The sequence below is a fragment of the Trachemys scripta genome, chromosome 10 (genome assembly GCF_013100865.1).
Source record: "Trachemys scripta elegans isolate TJP31775 chromosome 10, CAS_Tse_1.0, whole genome shotgun sequence".
Classification (NCBI taxonomy): domain Eukaryota; kingdom Metazoa; phylum Chordata; order Testudines; family Emydidae; genus Trachemys; species Trachemys scripta.
The window spans coordinates 23,959,609-23,976,058 of NC_048307.1; the positions used below are offsets into that span (position 1 = coordinate 23,959,609).

At 39.1% G+C, this 16,450-nt stretch overlaps 1 protein-coding gene across 1 annotated transcript in view; it reads left to right on the top strand.

The window, feature by feature from the left end:
• Window positions 1-16,450, top strand: part of GRIN2A (glutamate ionotropic receptor NMDA type subunit 2A) — a 302,724-nt gene that overhangs the window by 158,023 nt on the left and 128,251 nt on the right. Inside the window, exon 3 of the mRNA XM_034784000.1 lies at window positions 1,377-1,969. Coding sequence (XP_034639891.1) covers window positions 1,377-1,969 — 593 coding nt within the window. The remainder of the gene's footprint in view (window positions 1-1,376; window positions 1,970-16,450) is intronic.

A 16,450-nucleotide genomic window follows, 5' to 3' on the forward strand; every position in this document is an offset into this window, starting at 1 on the left:
ATAATAGTTCTTAGCTGAATTCATAAAGCACTTTGAGATGAACTGTGCTATATGTTTGTATTAATAATTAGAGTAATGACTGACACTTTTCTAAATATAGTGTTAGAAGCCTTGAACAGCCGATATATATATTTAACATGATGGTTTATGCACAATATCAGTGTCTGAAAATGAAATAAATATGTCCTGTTGTACCACCGGGGATAAAGTAAAATTATATAACTGGTGGTATATGCTTTGATAATCTAGTAACCTTAATTTGTGTAAGTTTAGAATATAAAATCCAAATAGAAATTTAGAAAATGACCTGTCCATGTATGAAATATTAGATGCCTGTAAAAAGTTTATTTTAAAGTACACACAAGTATCGTGGTATAAGTGGATGTCTTTTGTTAGATGATATAAGTGAATTTTTGTTAGATGATATAAACACAAAAGGCAGACATAAGGAAAATAGAATGGGCTGTGTCAAATGTTGTGACTGAGAATATAAACCCAAGCAAGGCAAACTCAAGGAAAGTGTCTGATGGCAAATTAAGGATGCTGTTGTGTCCACCAGGACAACACACACAGATGCAAGTTATAGAATGCAAGGCCATTCTTCAAATTTACTTCCATTTAACTAATCTCATGAGGACTGGAACATGTTGCTAGACGCTCCTAGGTTATCATTATTATAAATCAGTAGTCATTATTTTATTACTGGATGTAATACTATTCCAATTTGAGATGGGCAGAGTGACCTGAATGTAATGTGATGAGTAGTGAACGCAGGGTATGTGAGTACAATGGGTCTGATTTTTAGAGCTGCTGACAGCTCCCATTGAAATAAATGAGATTTGTGGTAGCTCAGCACCTCTGTAAATCAGGCCTGTGTGTACAGTGTTGCTTCATACATATGCAATAAAGCTGATTTCCTTTTGATTCATAATCCATGTAAATAATCCATCTGGACTACACTGTTTCACAATAAGATTTGGTAAATCTACATCAATGTGGTGGAGTTAATTCATTCGAATAGTGTAGAGATCTATATGCTTCATCAGTAACAACTAGTTTGACTTATGTCGTTTATCTTCAAGTGCTTTGAGAAATTTCCCTAGTAGATAACTAGCTGCTCATGTCATTTTTCCTAAAGATTTAATCAGCCATTGCAATTACTGAAAGTTGGTGTTACTGACTACAGGAAAACAGCAAAATCTGCCTGGTTGCATTATATGTAAAATGTAAAAAAGATACTTTGAACTTCACACACTCACTGAAAGTTAGAGAGGTAACAAGGATGGGCCTTAAGAGGACAGAAGACACAGACACTCTCTCTTCTTTGCACATCAGTCCAATTATAGTAACCTTTCATTGTCTTTTGCATATTCTAGGATGTGATGTCCACATTCTTCCAGTTTGGGGCTTCTATCCAGCAGGAAGCCATTGTCATGCTGAAAGTGATGCAAGATTATGACTGGCATGTTTTTTCCCTGGTGACCAGCACCTTTCCTGGATACCGGGACTTCATAAGTTTCATCAAGACCACAGTGGAAAACAGTTTTGTGGGCTGGGACATGCAGAATGTGATCATACTTGATACTGCCATTGGGGATGCCAAGACCCAGATTCAGTTGAAGAAAATTCATTCATCTGTTATCCTGCTTTATTGTTCCAAGGATGAAGCTGTTTACATTCTTGATGAAGCCCGTTCCCTAGGCCTTACAGGCTATGATTTCTTCTGGATAGTCCCCAGCCTGGTTAGTGGCAACACAGAAATCACTCCCAAGGAATTTCCTTCAGGGCTAATTTCAGCATCCTATGATGAATGGGACTATAGTTTAGAAGCTCGGGTGCGGGATGCTCTTGGGATTATCAGCACAGCTGCATCAGCCATGTTGGAAAAGTACTCCTTCATTCCAGAAGCAAAAACCAGCTGCTATGGACAACTAGAGAAGAATGAACGACCATCTCACACGCTACACAAGTAAGACGTTCTACTTTTTTCCTAGACTGTACATGGTTTTGATGATTATTTTTTTCCAAATTAGTACCAATATATTTCCTTGTAGCAAAATAATACTTTTTATTAATCCCTTCAGCCTCTTTATAAAAGATATGCTGTATTTATTGTTTGTCAGAGATCTCCAGGGGAACCTACAGAAAGGTCTGATATGTTGTTACTTGTACTATTGTATGCATGGAACTGATGCCATGTTCCTTGCACTAGAGAGCTACCATCTCTTTGGATCTGGTACCTTCAGAAATTTGGTTTCAGCATAGTGGGTTGGTGGGACATTAAATAATTATCCGTTGTGTAATGAATGATGCTGTGATGTGTACCAAGATGTAGTTGAGCAAGTATGCTACAAGTATGATTGGGAATTGTCCAGTCAGGGAATGGCAAGAAAGTCATGAGATTCAAGTGGCCAATCACACAACACAAATAAAAATATTCAAAGCCATGCTTATGGGAAAGAATTTAAGCACTCTAGAGGCTGAAATATTTTTGTACAAACTATTAATTGAATAATTTCCAAAGAACCAGGCAAAATAGTAAAAATGGAGTCTGAATAATTCACAAACAAAGAAAGGAGCCAGGTTCCGGTCCTCCTAATTTCTCCAGTATTTTGCAAATGTGACAAGAAAGGGGAGAAATACATGTATAGGAATTGTGACGGTTTTCTTTTGCTGATAATGAATGTGACTTATAGGTGTAGTATATAGAAATACATATAGAAATATTTTTGAGAGAGAAATCAATATATTCTTATATTTTAAATAGAATTAAGTAATGCAAGTAATACATTTATCCACCACTCAAATCGTTCTCTCTTTCTCTCTCTCCTTTTTATACCTATTGGTATACCAGATTGCTTTTCCTTTTCCAGAGTTATGATTCCTGACATACATATATACACACACACACACACACACACACACACACACACACACCCCTTCTCCAGAAATACGGTGTGTGTGGTATCTAATGGAATGTCAATCAGTAAAAGGGCATTGCCTGTATGACCTATAATTTGGCTGCTGCTCAGCATCACAGTACTTTCACATTAGAATATATGCATCCACTGTGGCCAATAAAGTGTTCTGTTTCCCGCACTGGTCTGAGTGGATTCAGTTCACAACTTCATTTAACTATAACAGAATTTGGTCCCTGCTCTAATCTGTTATGCACACTGCTGAAAATTGACTTCTGTCTATCTAACTAGAAATAGGTAGTAATTGATCACAATCTTTGTCCCTAAAGCATGCATAAAAGGACTTCTTCAAACACCTAGGGCAGTGCTGGCTTCTTAACATTTACATTTGGTATTTTGGCTTTTCTAAAGCAGATTCTGGAGAGAACAGCATGCCTTTATGGAAACTTTAAAATTAGCTCAGTCATATCATTTGATATCAGCCTTATTATGCCAAAATTATTAATGATCTGTTTCTTCATCAATGAATGGACAAGATATAAGGAGGTAAAATAGGCACCTCAATAGAGATGAACCCCTTGCCTGGGGTTACACAGCAGGTCAGTAGAAAAGCTGGGACTAACATTCAGGTCTCCTGATTCCCTATCCAGTACCCTAGTAATTAGACTGTTTCCTTTTAGAGCTCTGGTCGGGTTCATTCACTGTTGGTAAATACAATGGGCCAAATTAATTCCTGGTATAATTCCACTGAAATCAAAATGGCGTTGAATTCCTCTGACGTCAATGGAGTCAAATTTGCCCCAGTGTTCCTGGAAAATTAAATGATTCTGTTCCTTGGTGTTTGGAAAGATTATCTGACTGCTGTTGGGCTAGATTTTTTTTTTAAATAAACTCTCCATTCAAAGTGTTGTTATGCTGCATGTTTACTTGACTATTTCTCAGAATATGGGGATGATGTCATATGATTCCCTGCTTGGAATTCCTTACTGCAGCTCCATCTCTGGCCACAGGAACCATATTTGTCTGACATAAGCAAAACCATCTTCCTTGACTTAGGAACTGTGTCCCCTCCCACATTACTTTCAGCTCAAGAAGTAAAAAGTATGATTTAAGTGGTTTAAAGTAATAACAGACAGAACAAAGTAAGTCACAAAGCAAAATAAAACAAAAACACGCAAGTCTAAGCCTAATATATTAAGAAACTGATTACAGGTAATATCTCACCCTCAGAGATGTTCCAATAAGCTTCTTTCACAGACTAGACTCCTTCCTAGTCTGGGCCCAATCCTTTCCCCAGTACAGTCTTTGTTAGATCCAGCAGACATCTCAGGTGGTAAGCAGGCATTTTCTCATGAGTGGCTTCCCCTTTTATCCTGCTCTACCCCCTTTTATAGTTTTGGCACAAGGCGGGAATCTTTTGTCTGTGCTTGTCCCCACCCCACCTCATCAATGGAAAAGTACAAGGATTAAGATGGATTCCAGTATCATGTGACATGGTCACATGTCACTGTAAGACCCCTAGTCTCCATTCTTCCTGGGTTGGCCCACACATACACAGGAAGGCATGCAGGTAAATAAACCATTTACGACCAATTGTCCTAGTCAATGGGAGCCATCAAGATTCTAAACCACCATTAATGACCCACAATTTGCATAATTACAATAGGATCTCAGAGTTATACTTCATATTTATAGCTTCAAATACAAGAATGATACATGCATACAAATAGGAGGAATATATTCAGTAGGTTATAACCTCTGTTATGATACCTTGCAAGAGAGCTTTTGCATAAAGCATATTCTAGTTACATCATATTCACACTCATAAGCATATTTCCATAAAACATATGGTGTGCAACGTCACACAGGGTGCATGTGTAAACCTCCAGATGTGGAAAACAGCTTTTCTTTATGTCCACTTTCATTCACTTTCGTCGCTTGCTACAGCATCTGTAGCCCAGAGCTCTGCGTTGTTTTGGCTGTGGGTCAGAAAACATATGCTGGTCCAGTATTGCAAAGACACTAATTTCAAATTAATATAGCACTGGGTGAACAGATCAGCAAAGAACAGAAACCTAACTCTACTAAGTCTGGAGTATCCTGACCCAAAGCAGTAGATTCATAGTGCCTGCATGTTGGATATAGAAGGTTAATTCTAAACAGTGTGGTGAATAGTTACTATCTAAATTTAGAGCAAGACAGAGGGGATTGATGGCAACACTGACTTGTTTAAAACAAAAAATTGTGTATATTTGCCCTTTTATGGTAGAAAGCAGAAGAATCCTTAAAGGTATGTAAAACTCCAGTCTCCTAAAGGTGAAAGGGCTGACCGTTGTCAATGAGCGAATTTATCAGAAATAGGGAAATGTGCTTTTCAAGGTCTTCTAAGGCCCCTAATAGATGGCCACCACAGAAACATGTTAGAATTCACTTCTAAAACATCTATAGCAGTGTGTTTATAAAACTGTGTTGTGGGAGACTGACTGAATTAGCATGACTTTCCAATGCTATTTTAATGGTCAACTGGTTTTAACTTTGCTTGCAGAATCTGTGCTGCTTCAGATAGAGAATGTAATTAAATTTGGGGGGGATGGGGAGGTGGGGTTGAGAAAAGGAGATTGAGTTGTGCTTTCATATAGTAGCTTTTTATAGTGTGGGGTATGTATGTGCAGAATAGGCGTGTGTATTTATATTAAGAATTTATGTGTAAAATTATGGCATCCAGGAATAGCTGCTTTTCCTTTCAAAATGACTCCACTTTGGTGCTGCTGCCGTATATGCAGACATCATCGCCGGCAGTTTCTGCTAAATGCCAAATACTTTATCATGTAGAGCTTTTCTTGCTTCATATCCACATTCCATAATTCGTGTGGCCCTGGTGAGGCGTTGTGGTAGGCTTCCTCTATCCCACCCTGAGCCTCTGAAAGAACTGTGTAAAACAACCAGAATTGCTGCGGAAAAATCTGTGAATTTCCCCTCCATGCAAGGAGGCTGGGGGGGGGGGAGGAAGAGAGGAGGAGGGAAAGGAGGAACTCACAGAAAACTATGTGGTGACAACCTCTTGCAACATAGCGACTGGCAATATGTTTCCAAAATCATTTATTCTAAGACAGAACAAATCTGAATCAATGTCAGATTCACTATAATCTCTATACCAAGTTTTTATTGCTCTTGATTTCTTCTTATATTAAGTATATGTCAACATTTTAAAAAAATCCGCCAAAACTACTGACACTGTGCTTGCTAAATCACACACTTTAATATTAGAGTTTACGCTGAAATGATAAATTCAGCGTTAACTCTGCACCCCAAATTCCATGAATGTTGAATCTTGACTACCCTTCAAAGTTAGACCCTTTCACTTTTGGAAGATCTTGTATTCAAAAACCACTGTTCAAGGTGGAAGTCTGCATTAAAGCTTGGATCTGTTTTGAAACATTTTCCCCTGTTCAGTCACTCACTGCTTTGGAGCTGAACTGGCTATTCAGCATTCCTCCACTGTGTGATCATGTGCTGCCATTAAATCTGTATGACTACAAGGGGAATGTGTGTGTCTCCGCAATGCAATTAGGCTGTAACATGATATCCTACAGTATGTAATGCATAATGCACCTGCAAATTACTGATGGATGGAGCTGTAATATATTATGGTGAATAAAGCCACTTTCCTGTTTGAAGCATTCATTTCTACCTATAACATGAGCATAAGTTTTCCTGTATGGAAGATAATTCATTCTCTTTCAAACTTCAGAATATAATGGGAGTGGGGAGGGTCCTATTTACCATTTATAGAAGACATGTCACAATAATAAGTAATTGCTTGACGTAGTTACTGTAATTAGTTATTTTTGTATTAAAAATAATTCTTCTGGAGTACTCAATTAATATTTACTGTATAATGCCAGAATCAATATATACAAATGCTTAGCACTTCCATAGTGCTTTGGAAACATTAACTCTCTTAGCACCGTGGTGCAGCAGATAAGTTGAATGTGCTTCACTTTTCCCATCAGTAAAATGGAGGTTACCCATTTAAGTGCCTTGCCCAAGGCTACACAGCAAATCAGTGGCTGAGCTGGGATTAGCACTCAGGGCTTTCAGGACGCAGCTCATGCTGACTTGTTCTATTTTAAACTAAAATTTAAATGAAACCAATATTAAAGAACGGATTTAAACAAGGAGTATGGATGAACATTCTTGGGGGAAAGGCTAAAATTATTGTAAATAATTGAAGGGCTTAAGGGCCACTAAATCATGCCTTATAGCTCTGTATTGAATGTCTCACCAGAACAGTGAATTACACACATGATACAGCTTGCAAACGCTGAAGCTGAGAACTCAGTGGAGAGTACTGTATCTTAAAAAAACCTCTACAGGGGGTAATACCTGATGCTAAATGAAAAAAGGCTCAGGAAAGAAGCAGAAAAAAGAGGCTTTTAGACCCTCACTTTTATCATCACTGTCAAATTCAGCTTGAAACCTAGCATTGTATTCTAAACCCATTTCATTATACCTAGTTTGTTTGTAAATGAAGATAGGTAACATTTTACACACTACTTTTTGCATCTAGATGATGACTTTAAGCTCTGGATTTTTTAAAAAAAAATCTGTTTTGAAGTGAAATCTATTACAAAGCAAAAACTCTCAATTTTTCACCCCTTGACTCCTGTGAGCAATGCACTGGCTGAAGGCATTTTATCTCTCTTGAGCACACACAGTCTGTCTCCCCCTTCACTGCAACTCTAAGATGTTGTTATTGGCTTTTTTAGACACAGGAAAAATGCTGGTTTGCTTGAATTTATTGGGATAAGCTGATCGATGTCCATTTCTAATACATGTGGGAAGATATCGGCTTTCCCCTAGAGTACATCACCATATAGAAAAGATTTAAAGGAAAATTCAGAGTGACTAGTTTAAACATACATATTTTTCAACTTAATATATAGCTTCAGGTCTAGAGGTTTACCTTGAGTAGCATTAAATTTAGGAGCATAGGTAACAATCTGCAGTTGAGAAAAACAGAATGGCCGATCTGTTGGCATGCTCCCTCCTCACTTACATTACACCCATAATCTCCCATGGCAGATATACCATTACACACAATATGGTCACTAACATAACAATACAGTTAGAGCTAGCAGTGTATTAACACGATGTCTGAACAAAAACTCCCTCTCCCAAGAAACCCTGCTGATCACCATAAGAAATTCTGCCCTCCCATGAAATAGAAAAAGTGTGTGTGTGTGTGTGTGTTTTATATACATGCCATTGGAGTGTTTCTAATAGGGTAAAAATGTATAAAGTTTTGTAACAAAAATCAGGAACAATTTTTTTTGCAAAATATTACCCATTTTTCAACCAGCTCTGATGTGTACCTTGATGAGCATGGCATAATTGCTGTTCTTTGTCCTCACTCTTGAATATCAAAGAGGTTTGGAGGTGCGTCTATAGATACACTACTGAGGGTAGGTCTATACTTACCTCCGGGTCCGGCGGTAAGCAATCGATCTTCTGGGATTGATCCCGGAAGTGCTCGCCGTCGACGCCAGTACTCCTGCTCCGCGAGAGGAGTACGCGGGGTCGATGGGGGAGCCTGCCTGCTGCGTCTGGACCCGCGGTAAGTTCGAACTAAGGTACTTCGACTTCAGCGACGTTATTCACGTAGCTGAAGTTGCGTATCTTAGTTTGAAGTGGGGGGTTAGTGTGGACCAGGCCTAAGTGCGGGTGAAATGCATGAACCTACTTACAGCTACAGTGACTACGTGGTTATGCTAGGTAGGTAGTGAATCCCCCTCTGATCCCAATCTGTGGGTCTGGAGCAGTGTCCACAGCCACTGTTTACTCCTTGCACAATATAAATGCAGATTCTATGCCCTGCCCCTGTCCTGTCCTCATGCCGCATCACTAGCTTGTATGGGGGCTGGTTTAAAGCCTAGTACGAGTGGTCATTCTTGTACTCTACTTCATCCAGCTTCAATGCAGAGCTCAGGCGGTGCAGAGGGCATTGTGCTGGAGAAAAGCAGTGCTTAGAAATACAGCACCTGATCCTACAAACCCTTAGAGAGATGAGGCATGCGAGGTAATATCTTTTAGTGGGCCAACTTCTGTTAGTGAGAGAGGCAAGCCTTCAAGCCACACAGAGCTCTTCCTCAAACCCTGGTCATACAAGTAGCCCTTATTCCTGTAAATAGTCCAGTTGAAGTCAGTAGTAAGATTAGGCACGTACATGGTGAAGTGGAGCCATTTTGAATGAACTTTGAGGCCTTATTCAATAAACTAAACAACAAAACACTGACAAATATCTGTCTATTTTCCTGTTTTGATTAATTTAGTTTGTATAGTGTGGCTTACAAAAACAAACCAACCTAACGACTTATTTGGAAATTTAAAATCAAGTGGAACTTAGTCTTCAATAGGATCCTCTCCCCACCTTCATTCCCTGATTTCACTCTCGTCTCTGACGAATCGATGTTGCCAACCTGCATCCTATCTGTGAAAGCAATGCATTCCTTACATGGGAAAGGCTTTTTATATAACAAGCCCTGATATTAATTCATTTCGTTCAGTACTTTGATTCCAGCTTCCAGCAATGCCAGATTAGTTCCTTTTTGAATCTGAGTCCATCCTAATTTTACATGGACACAATGGTTTGATGAATAATCTAACAAGTCTGTGTAATGCTTGTATGCGGCAACAGATCTCTTGACAGCCAGTTTACTGAAGATTTGCTTATTTCATTAAGTTCTGTCAAAAATTGGGATAAATAAACATAACACAGTTTACTACATGATTGAGAATGTTTCATTACTTAACGGATTATGTCTGGAGCAAAATGTTTTGTCACTAGTAGCACACTTGCTGTGCAGTCCTAAATCAATATGGAAAGATAAAAGCATATTTGGGTATACTTTTATTTTCAGTCAGTACAAGAAATAATTCACTCCTTTTTCTCCTGATAATCCTAGAATTTCTTGCTAATGCTTCTTATTTCATTTCTGAGGTTCCCTTGACAGTTGAATTGGACCCATTTCATTTCCATTGATTATACCAGGAATTAATGTTACCCTCTGTGTTTGGTACCAGACTATAGTTTAAGATTCAGTAATTACGATCTATATTTACAATTACACAGATGGACAGCATACTTGATACCTTCTGTTTAGTGTCTTATTTTTTGGCAAGTCCAATGCCTGAACAAGTTGCCATTTTTAATGGCTATAATTAGCCCTTTTGAATGACAGTTCCTTACGTAAATTCTTTCCTATCACCTATGATATACTATCCCATTACTTTTATAAGGCAGCATTCATCACCGTGTCTTATAATGGATTTTTTTAAAAAGGAATCCAAACCTCAAGTGAAACTACTATTCTTCTGCAGTGATGGTTCATTAATTAAAAGCATTTATGAGGCTGTGAGCCTTAAGGTGTGACTGAAGATAATCAAATCTGGCCTCTGGCAGATCTTCAGAAAATGCTAGTTGCATAGATGAAGGCCCTCAAATGAGTGCCAGGCTGCCAGTCCTACCAACTTAATTTTAAACAACCCACTTTCAGGGTACCCTAGGTGATCTGAAAAAAATTAGTTCTAAACTGAACAAATGCCTGAGAAATACACTGCAGTGAACCATTCCCTGATGGCAGCGGATGGATTAGATGATCAAATAGTTCTTAACTTTCTCTAGTTTGTTTTTGCATGGATGATGGCTCCTGATTCGCAACCATGGCATAGTAATTAACTGATCTGATTGGTGAATCATTGTGTGGCAAGTGTAACTCACTACTGAAGAGCCTATTTTAAACACTGCAAGCTATATTAGCATCTTTGATTAATGCACACACTCTAGTTGTCCCCAATGCTCTCTGAAGAGTGCTGTTAATCAGCTGGAACTGAACTGGTGGAAGAAGTCTTATATTCCACCAGCCCAACAGGAGTTGCATGTTGTCAAGGCTGCTTCCCCACTCTGAACCTTAGGGTACAAATGTGGGGGCCTGCTTGAAAACTTCTAAGCTTAACTACCAGTTTAGATCTGGTCCGCTGCCACCATTCCCAAGTGGATTCCCTTCCCTGGGAAGCCTTGAGAAACTCTTCACCAATTCCCTGGTGAATACAGATCCAAACCCCTTGGATCTTAAAGCAAGGAGAAATTAACCATCCCCCTCTTCCTCCCACCCACTCCTGGTGGATCAAGATCCAAACCCTTTGGATCTTAAAACAAGGAAAAATCAATCAGGTTCTTAAAAAGAAGGCTTTTAATTAAAGAAAAAAAGGTAAAAATCATCTCTGTAAAATCAGTATGGAAAATAACTTTACAGGGTAATCAAACTTAAAGAGCTCAGAGGACCCTCCTCTAGCCTCAGGTTCAAAGTACAGCAAACAGAGATAAACACTCTAGTAAAAGGTACATTTACAAGTTGAGAAAACAAAGTAAAACTAACATGCCTTGCCTGGCTGTTTACTTATAAGTTTGAAATATGAGAGACTTGTTTAGAAAGATGTGGAGAACCTGGATTGATGGCTGGTCCCTCTCAGTCCCAAGAGCGAACGAACTCCCAAACAAAGAGCACAAACAAAAACCTTCCCTCCCCCCCAAGATTTGAAAGTATCTTGTCCCCTTATTGGTCCTTTGGGTCAGGTATCAGCCAGGTTACCTGAGCTTCTTAACCCTTTACAGGTAAAAGGATTTTGGAGTCTCTGGCCAGGAGGGATTTTATAGTACTGTACACAGGACAGCTGTTACCCTTCCCTTTATAGTTATGACACATGTGATGACACTCATCGAACTAGGAGCTCACTGGATAGTGGCATATCCTGGGTGCTGGCTGACTACTAGAGGTAGTGTGTTTTTATAATTACTCAAAATGTAAACAACACTTTTCTGTGCCAAATTAGGCCAATGTAGATGCCAGAGAGTATGGAAGAGTCACAACAAAAGGTTCTTTAGGAATTTAAAAGTAGGCCCATTTTATGGAGGAATTGCCACTTTTTGCAACTTAAATATGTGCCTCTTTTCCCCAGAATTTGGCACAAATACATCCGAAGCTGGCATTGAAATGCAATATTTAAAATTTGGCACATTCTTGCTTTTTGGTATGTAAAAGAAGATATTTAATCTGATTTCACAGAAAAGCTATGTTTGGAGATGAAAAGTTACCCCAAATAGCAGAAAATTAATGTAAAAAATATTCACTATTTTTTGCAAAGCATGAATTATGGATAATAATGTTGGCTAACTACAATCTATTGAATTTCCAAAGTTTGTGACTGATAGCAGCAAATATTTCCAATGGCCGGTGATGGCACACTAGATGGGGAGAGCTCTGAGTTACTACAGAGAATTCTTTCCCAGGTGTCTGGTTGCTGGGTCTTGCCCACATGCTCAGGGTCTAACTAATGTGGGGTTGTGAAGGAATTTTCCCTGGGCCAGATTGACAGAAACTCTGTTTTTTTTTTCACCTTCCTCGGCAGCATGGGGTATAAGTCATCTGCAGGTTTAAAGTAGTGTAAATGGTGGATTCTCTGTAACTTGAAGCATTTAAACCATGATTTGAGGACTTCAGTAACTCAGCCAGAAGTTGGGGTCTATTACAGGAATGGATGGGTGAGGTTCTGTGGCCTGCAATGTGCAGGAAGTTAGACTAGATGATCATGATGGTCCCTTCTGGCCTTAAAGTCCGAGTCTGAGTTATGCTGCAATATTGCTAGCTTGCAATGACTGAAATTGCAGGCTAGAATGCTGAACCATCCTATTCAAGTTTTGTCCAGTTCCCCTCAGCTTATTTATCCTGTCCTATGCTTATGCTTTCATACAATCCTGGGTAACATGAGTTCTCCAGAGCTGATGCAACTAACACTTTAAGGAGCAGCTGGCAGGAGGCGTAGATAGTTGGCTTGCCACTCTTTTTTCACAGCCACTGAGCACATTGTTCCCAAAATGGATTCATCCTGTGCTGGCCCCAGGCCTGGAATTCTACAACTCCCTCAGAACCAGGATGTTACAGACGAGATGTACCCAGGGGAACACTTCCTGTTTACCACTCGGAAGAATTTGAAATTAGAAAGAAAAGAGAAAGGTCCATATTGTAAGACCTTAAAAATTAAAAAAAAAATTCAAAAGTATACAGTTGTGTGTATTTAAGAGCTACAGTCTAAAAATGCATCAGAACTTAAAACAGATCAAGTTAAATACAAAAGGGAAGAGTAATTAAAAGTAAACGAGTCAGGTCATTGGAGTTTTTCATGATACCCTGTGCAGTTTATATAGTATGCCAGGTACAGTTCCCTGAGGTTCATTAGCTTTCTTTTTAATTGCTTCTTTAATTGCTTACCTCAGATAATGTATATTTCTGGTGTACCTGTTGATAAGTATTTCCAGAATTACAAAAGTCTCACATAAAACCACATTAAGGAAGCTCAATAATTCATGGATTCAGTGAAATGAAGAAACAAAGATAAAAAGTGGGAGTAGGTCCAAGTTTTATAAGCTTCAGTACTGGGTGAATGCCAAGCCAAAACAGGCTGTCTTCCTTGATTATTAAAGTGGCTGATTCATATTAGTTGGAGGAAACTGAAATATTGGCAAACATCATGTTTCCTGCAAGATGTGATCAACTTTGAAATCTAGAAATTCCTTCTTTTCCAAGAAAAAAGATTTTGATGCAATCCGTATTTCTTTGAGCCTCCACCCTTTCTCGCTTTCTATGCATTGCCTGCAGTTGTTTTGGAATTGCAGTGCTAGGTAGTGAGGAAGACTGCAGATGAAAAATGATGATCCCAGATGATGGCACCTGAGACGTTTATTGAGTTTATCAGTTTGTTGGCGGAGAGATGAGAAATTAGTGGCTGAAGTTCAGGTAGCAAGGAATCCCAAGGACTCGTCATCTCTTTGAACATGTATTCTATTTCCTAATCATCATTGAATTCTATTAGTGCTCACATTTAATTTAGCAATGATATATCTTGTTTTAGTAATAACTTTCACCCCTTGCCTGTTAAACTAGTTCTTCCCAGGCCAATGATTTATTTTGGAGTTAGATGTTACATGAGTTTCAGAATCCCTATTCATATTATGCTCTGAGTATTATTCTGAGATTCAGTTTTCTTCTTGAGCCCTTTGGGATCAGTGCTACCTCTTTAAAACAGCTCAGGCTGTTAAAATTAATGTTGGCAAGAAGGCAATAGGAATTTCCAAATGTCAGTTTTAGGGCAACTGGAAACCAAACAGAACTGCAAATTGTTGGATTAGACTGTAACCATCTTCCTCACTGTGACCTGTCATTCATCGCTCATACTCACATTTCATTATAAGGCAGAACTGGAATTATATTATGGTTCTTGTCATGGATTCATGGCCCTGTGTATTCTTTTGGCAAGGATGAGAAGCCTAATCTGTCATTAACTCAACTGGCCACTAGATGTCCGTATTGCTTTTCTGAACTACAGCTGAAAGCAAATTTCTCTTGTAATTACAATAAGAAGACTCTTAAAGACAGAAGTTTTGAAATTCATAGTTTGAGGCTAGCAGGCACCATTTCCACAAGGCTCACTATCGAGAGAGATGAGATGCTTTCACCTTCCTCGGGAATGAAGTACACTATTGTCTCAGCTATTCCAATCCCGAAAGCAAAAATCATACCTTAGCCTCCTGAACTTATTTATTAAAGGCATTATATGGTGTCCCTTCGAGTGGCATTTGGCCATTCATTCACATAGAAATGTATATTATGTCACAAATATTGGAAGACACAATACAGTTACATACAATGAACCCATTCCTGTTACTATCAAAAATCAATGGCAAAACTCCTACTAACTTCAATAGAACCAGGATCCAGCTCAGAGATACTTTTAATGGCTGCCCAATTAAAAGACTGAGGACTTATCTTCATGGTACAGTAATGCACACCAGTGAGGTGTGAATTCTATAGCACACAAATGTGTAGTTCACTAACTGGCCCGTGTAGACCCTGCTGGTGCACACTGAAAGTTCCCTAGTGCATGTTTACACAAAAGTTCAGTTCATAAAGAGTGACCTTATGTAACTGAAAATTTGGGGTAAACTTAGGAAAGCAGAATGAAACTACTCAAATTGTGATTCTGGGGCTAATAGTTCACCTCTTGTGAAAAGTGTGATAGGGTCCATAGCAATCTCCCAGGCATTCACAACCTTGAATTTCATCTGAAAGATGGCACATCCTGGAGCAGAGTGACCTTTAACACAATATGGGGAATCGGATGTGATTCTGTGAGACTTGACAGAAGAGCAGCGACTATTGAACTAACCTTTCCTGCAACACTTTGCTTTTGGTGGTCTCCCATCCAGGCACTGACCAGGCATAACACCGGGGATTGGATATTATTACAGTCCAAGGTAGCCTGGCTGCAGTCTCTTACCAGCATTTGTGCTACCAGCAGCGGGGGGACACTGAAGCCAGTGAGGGATGCTGAAACTATCAACCTGTAATGTAGGTAGGTTGTAGTGTGTCTGTTTCTGCACTACCTTGAATTTAGGCTAGTGCCCTGTCTCCTGTTGTCTGACTGGAAAGAGCTAGAATATTTTTTCCATAAATCACTTTCCTGGGCTGGTGCTCTTCAAACATTCCTCATAAGTGGCACCCAACAGGTTTATTTTTATTCTATTCCCTTTTGAAGTGCTTCTCCCAATGCTTTGGGTATAACGTTTGGCCAGTTGGGGATGAAATATTAAAAAGATTGAAACACTGAAGTGTCAGAAACCACCTCTTTTAACAGTGAGGTGAGTTCCACCTTGAAAGAACACCACGTTGAGTAACAGATCAACCTCTTGTGCAGTAATCAACTCAGAGCTTTCCTGAGAAGCCAGTTCTGACACTTTCATCAGGAACAAAGCAGTGTGAGCCCCACTGCTCATACTGTGTGTCTTCTGTGGGTTAATACGTGACTTCAGTCTCCAGGGGTGTGAATTTGGTATCTTTCACAAAGGCTAATTTCACTTAAATGTGATTAAGAAATGGTCAAATCTAGCCAAGATGGATTGATCCATTGTTAGTGCCTCCCTTAGGCAAAGTGGGATGTCAGTGTCTAAATATTCATTTATGGTGGGATTTTCCAAAGTGTCTGAGTGACATAGGAGCGCAAGGTTTATTTATTTTCAATGAGACCTGTGCTCCAGTGTTACTCAGACACTTTGGAAAATCCCATCCTTGGCCTTTGCTCAGGAAATCTCATTATTTTGACAGTGTGGCTTACTGTTTCCAGATCTTTACCCTGAACTTCTTTGGCAAGGTTGATGAGATGGCTGTGGTGATGAATGTTTGGCAATATCTTGAATCATCAAATCTTCTCATTCCATTCAGTCTTAGGTTCAGGTCTCCATATGCTTTAAATGCTTTAAAAATTGTGCTGGCCTTATTGTCTGACCTCCTTGAGATGGACAAAGATCAGTTCAAAGTTAACAGATACAGAGGAATCAGCCTGAAGTTTAATAAATTGTCTGTGGGTTCCGTCATTGATAAATGGAATCACCCTTTTTATACTCTTTTTCCTTTGAGGGA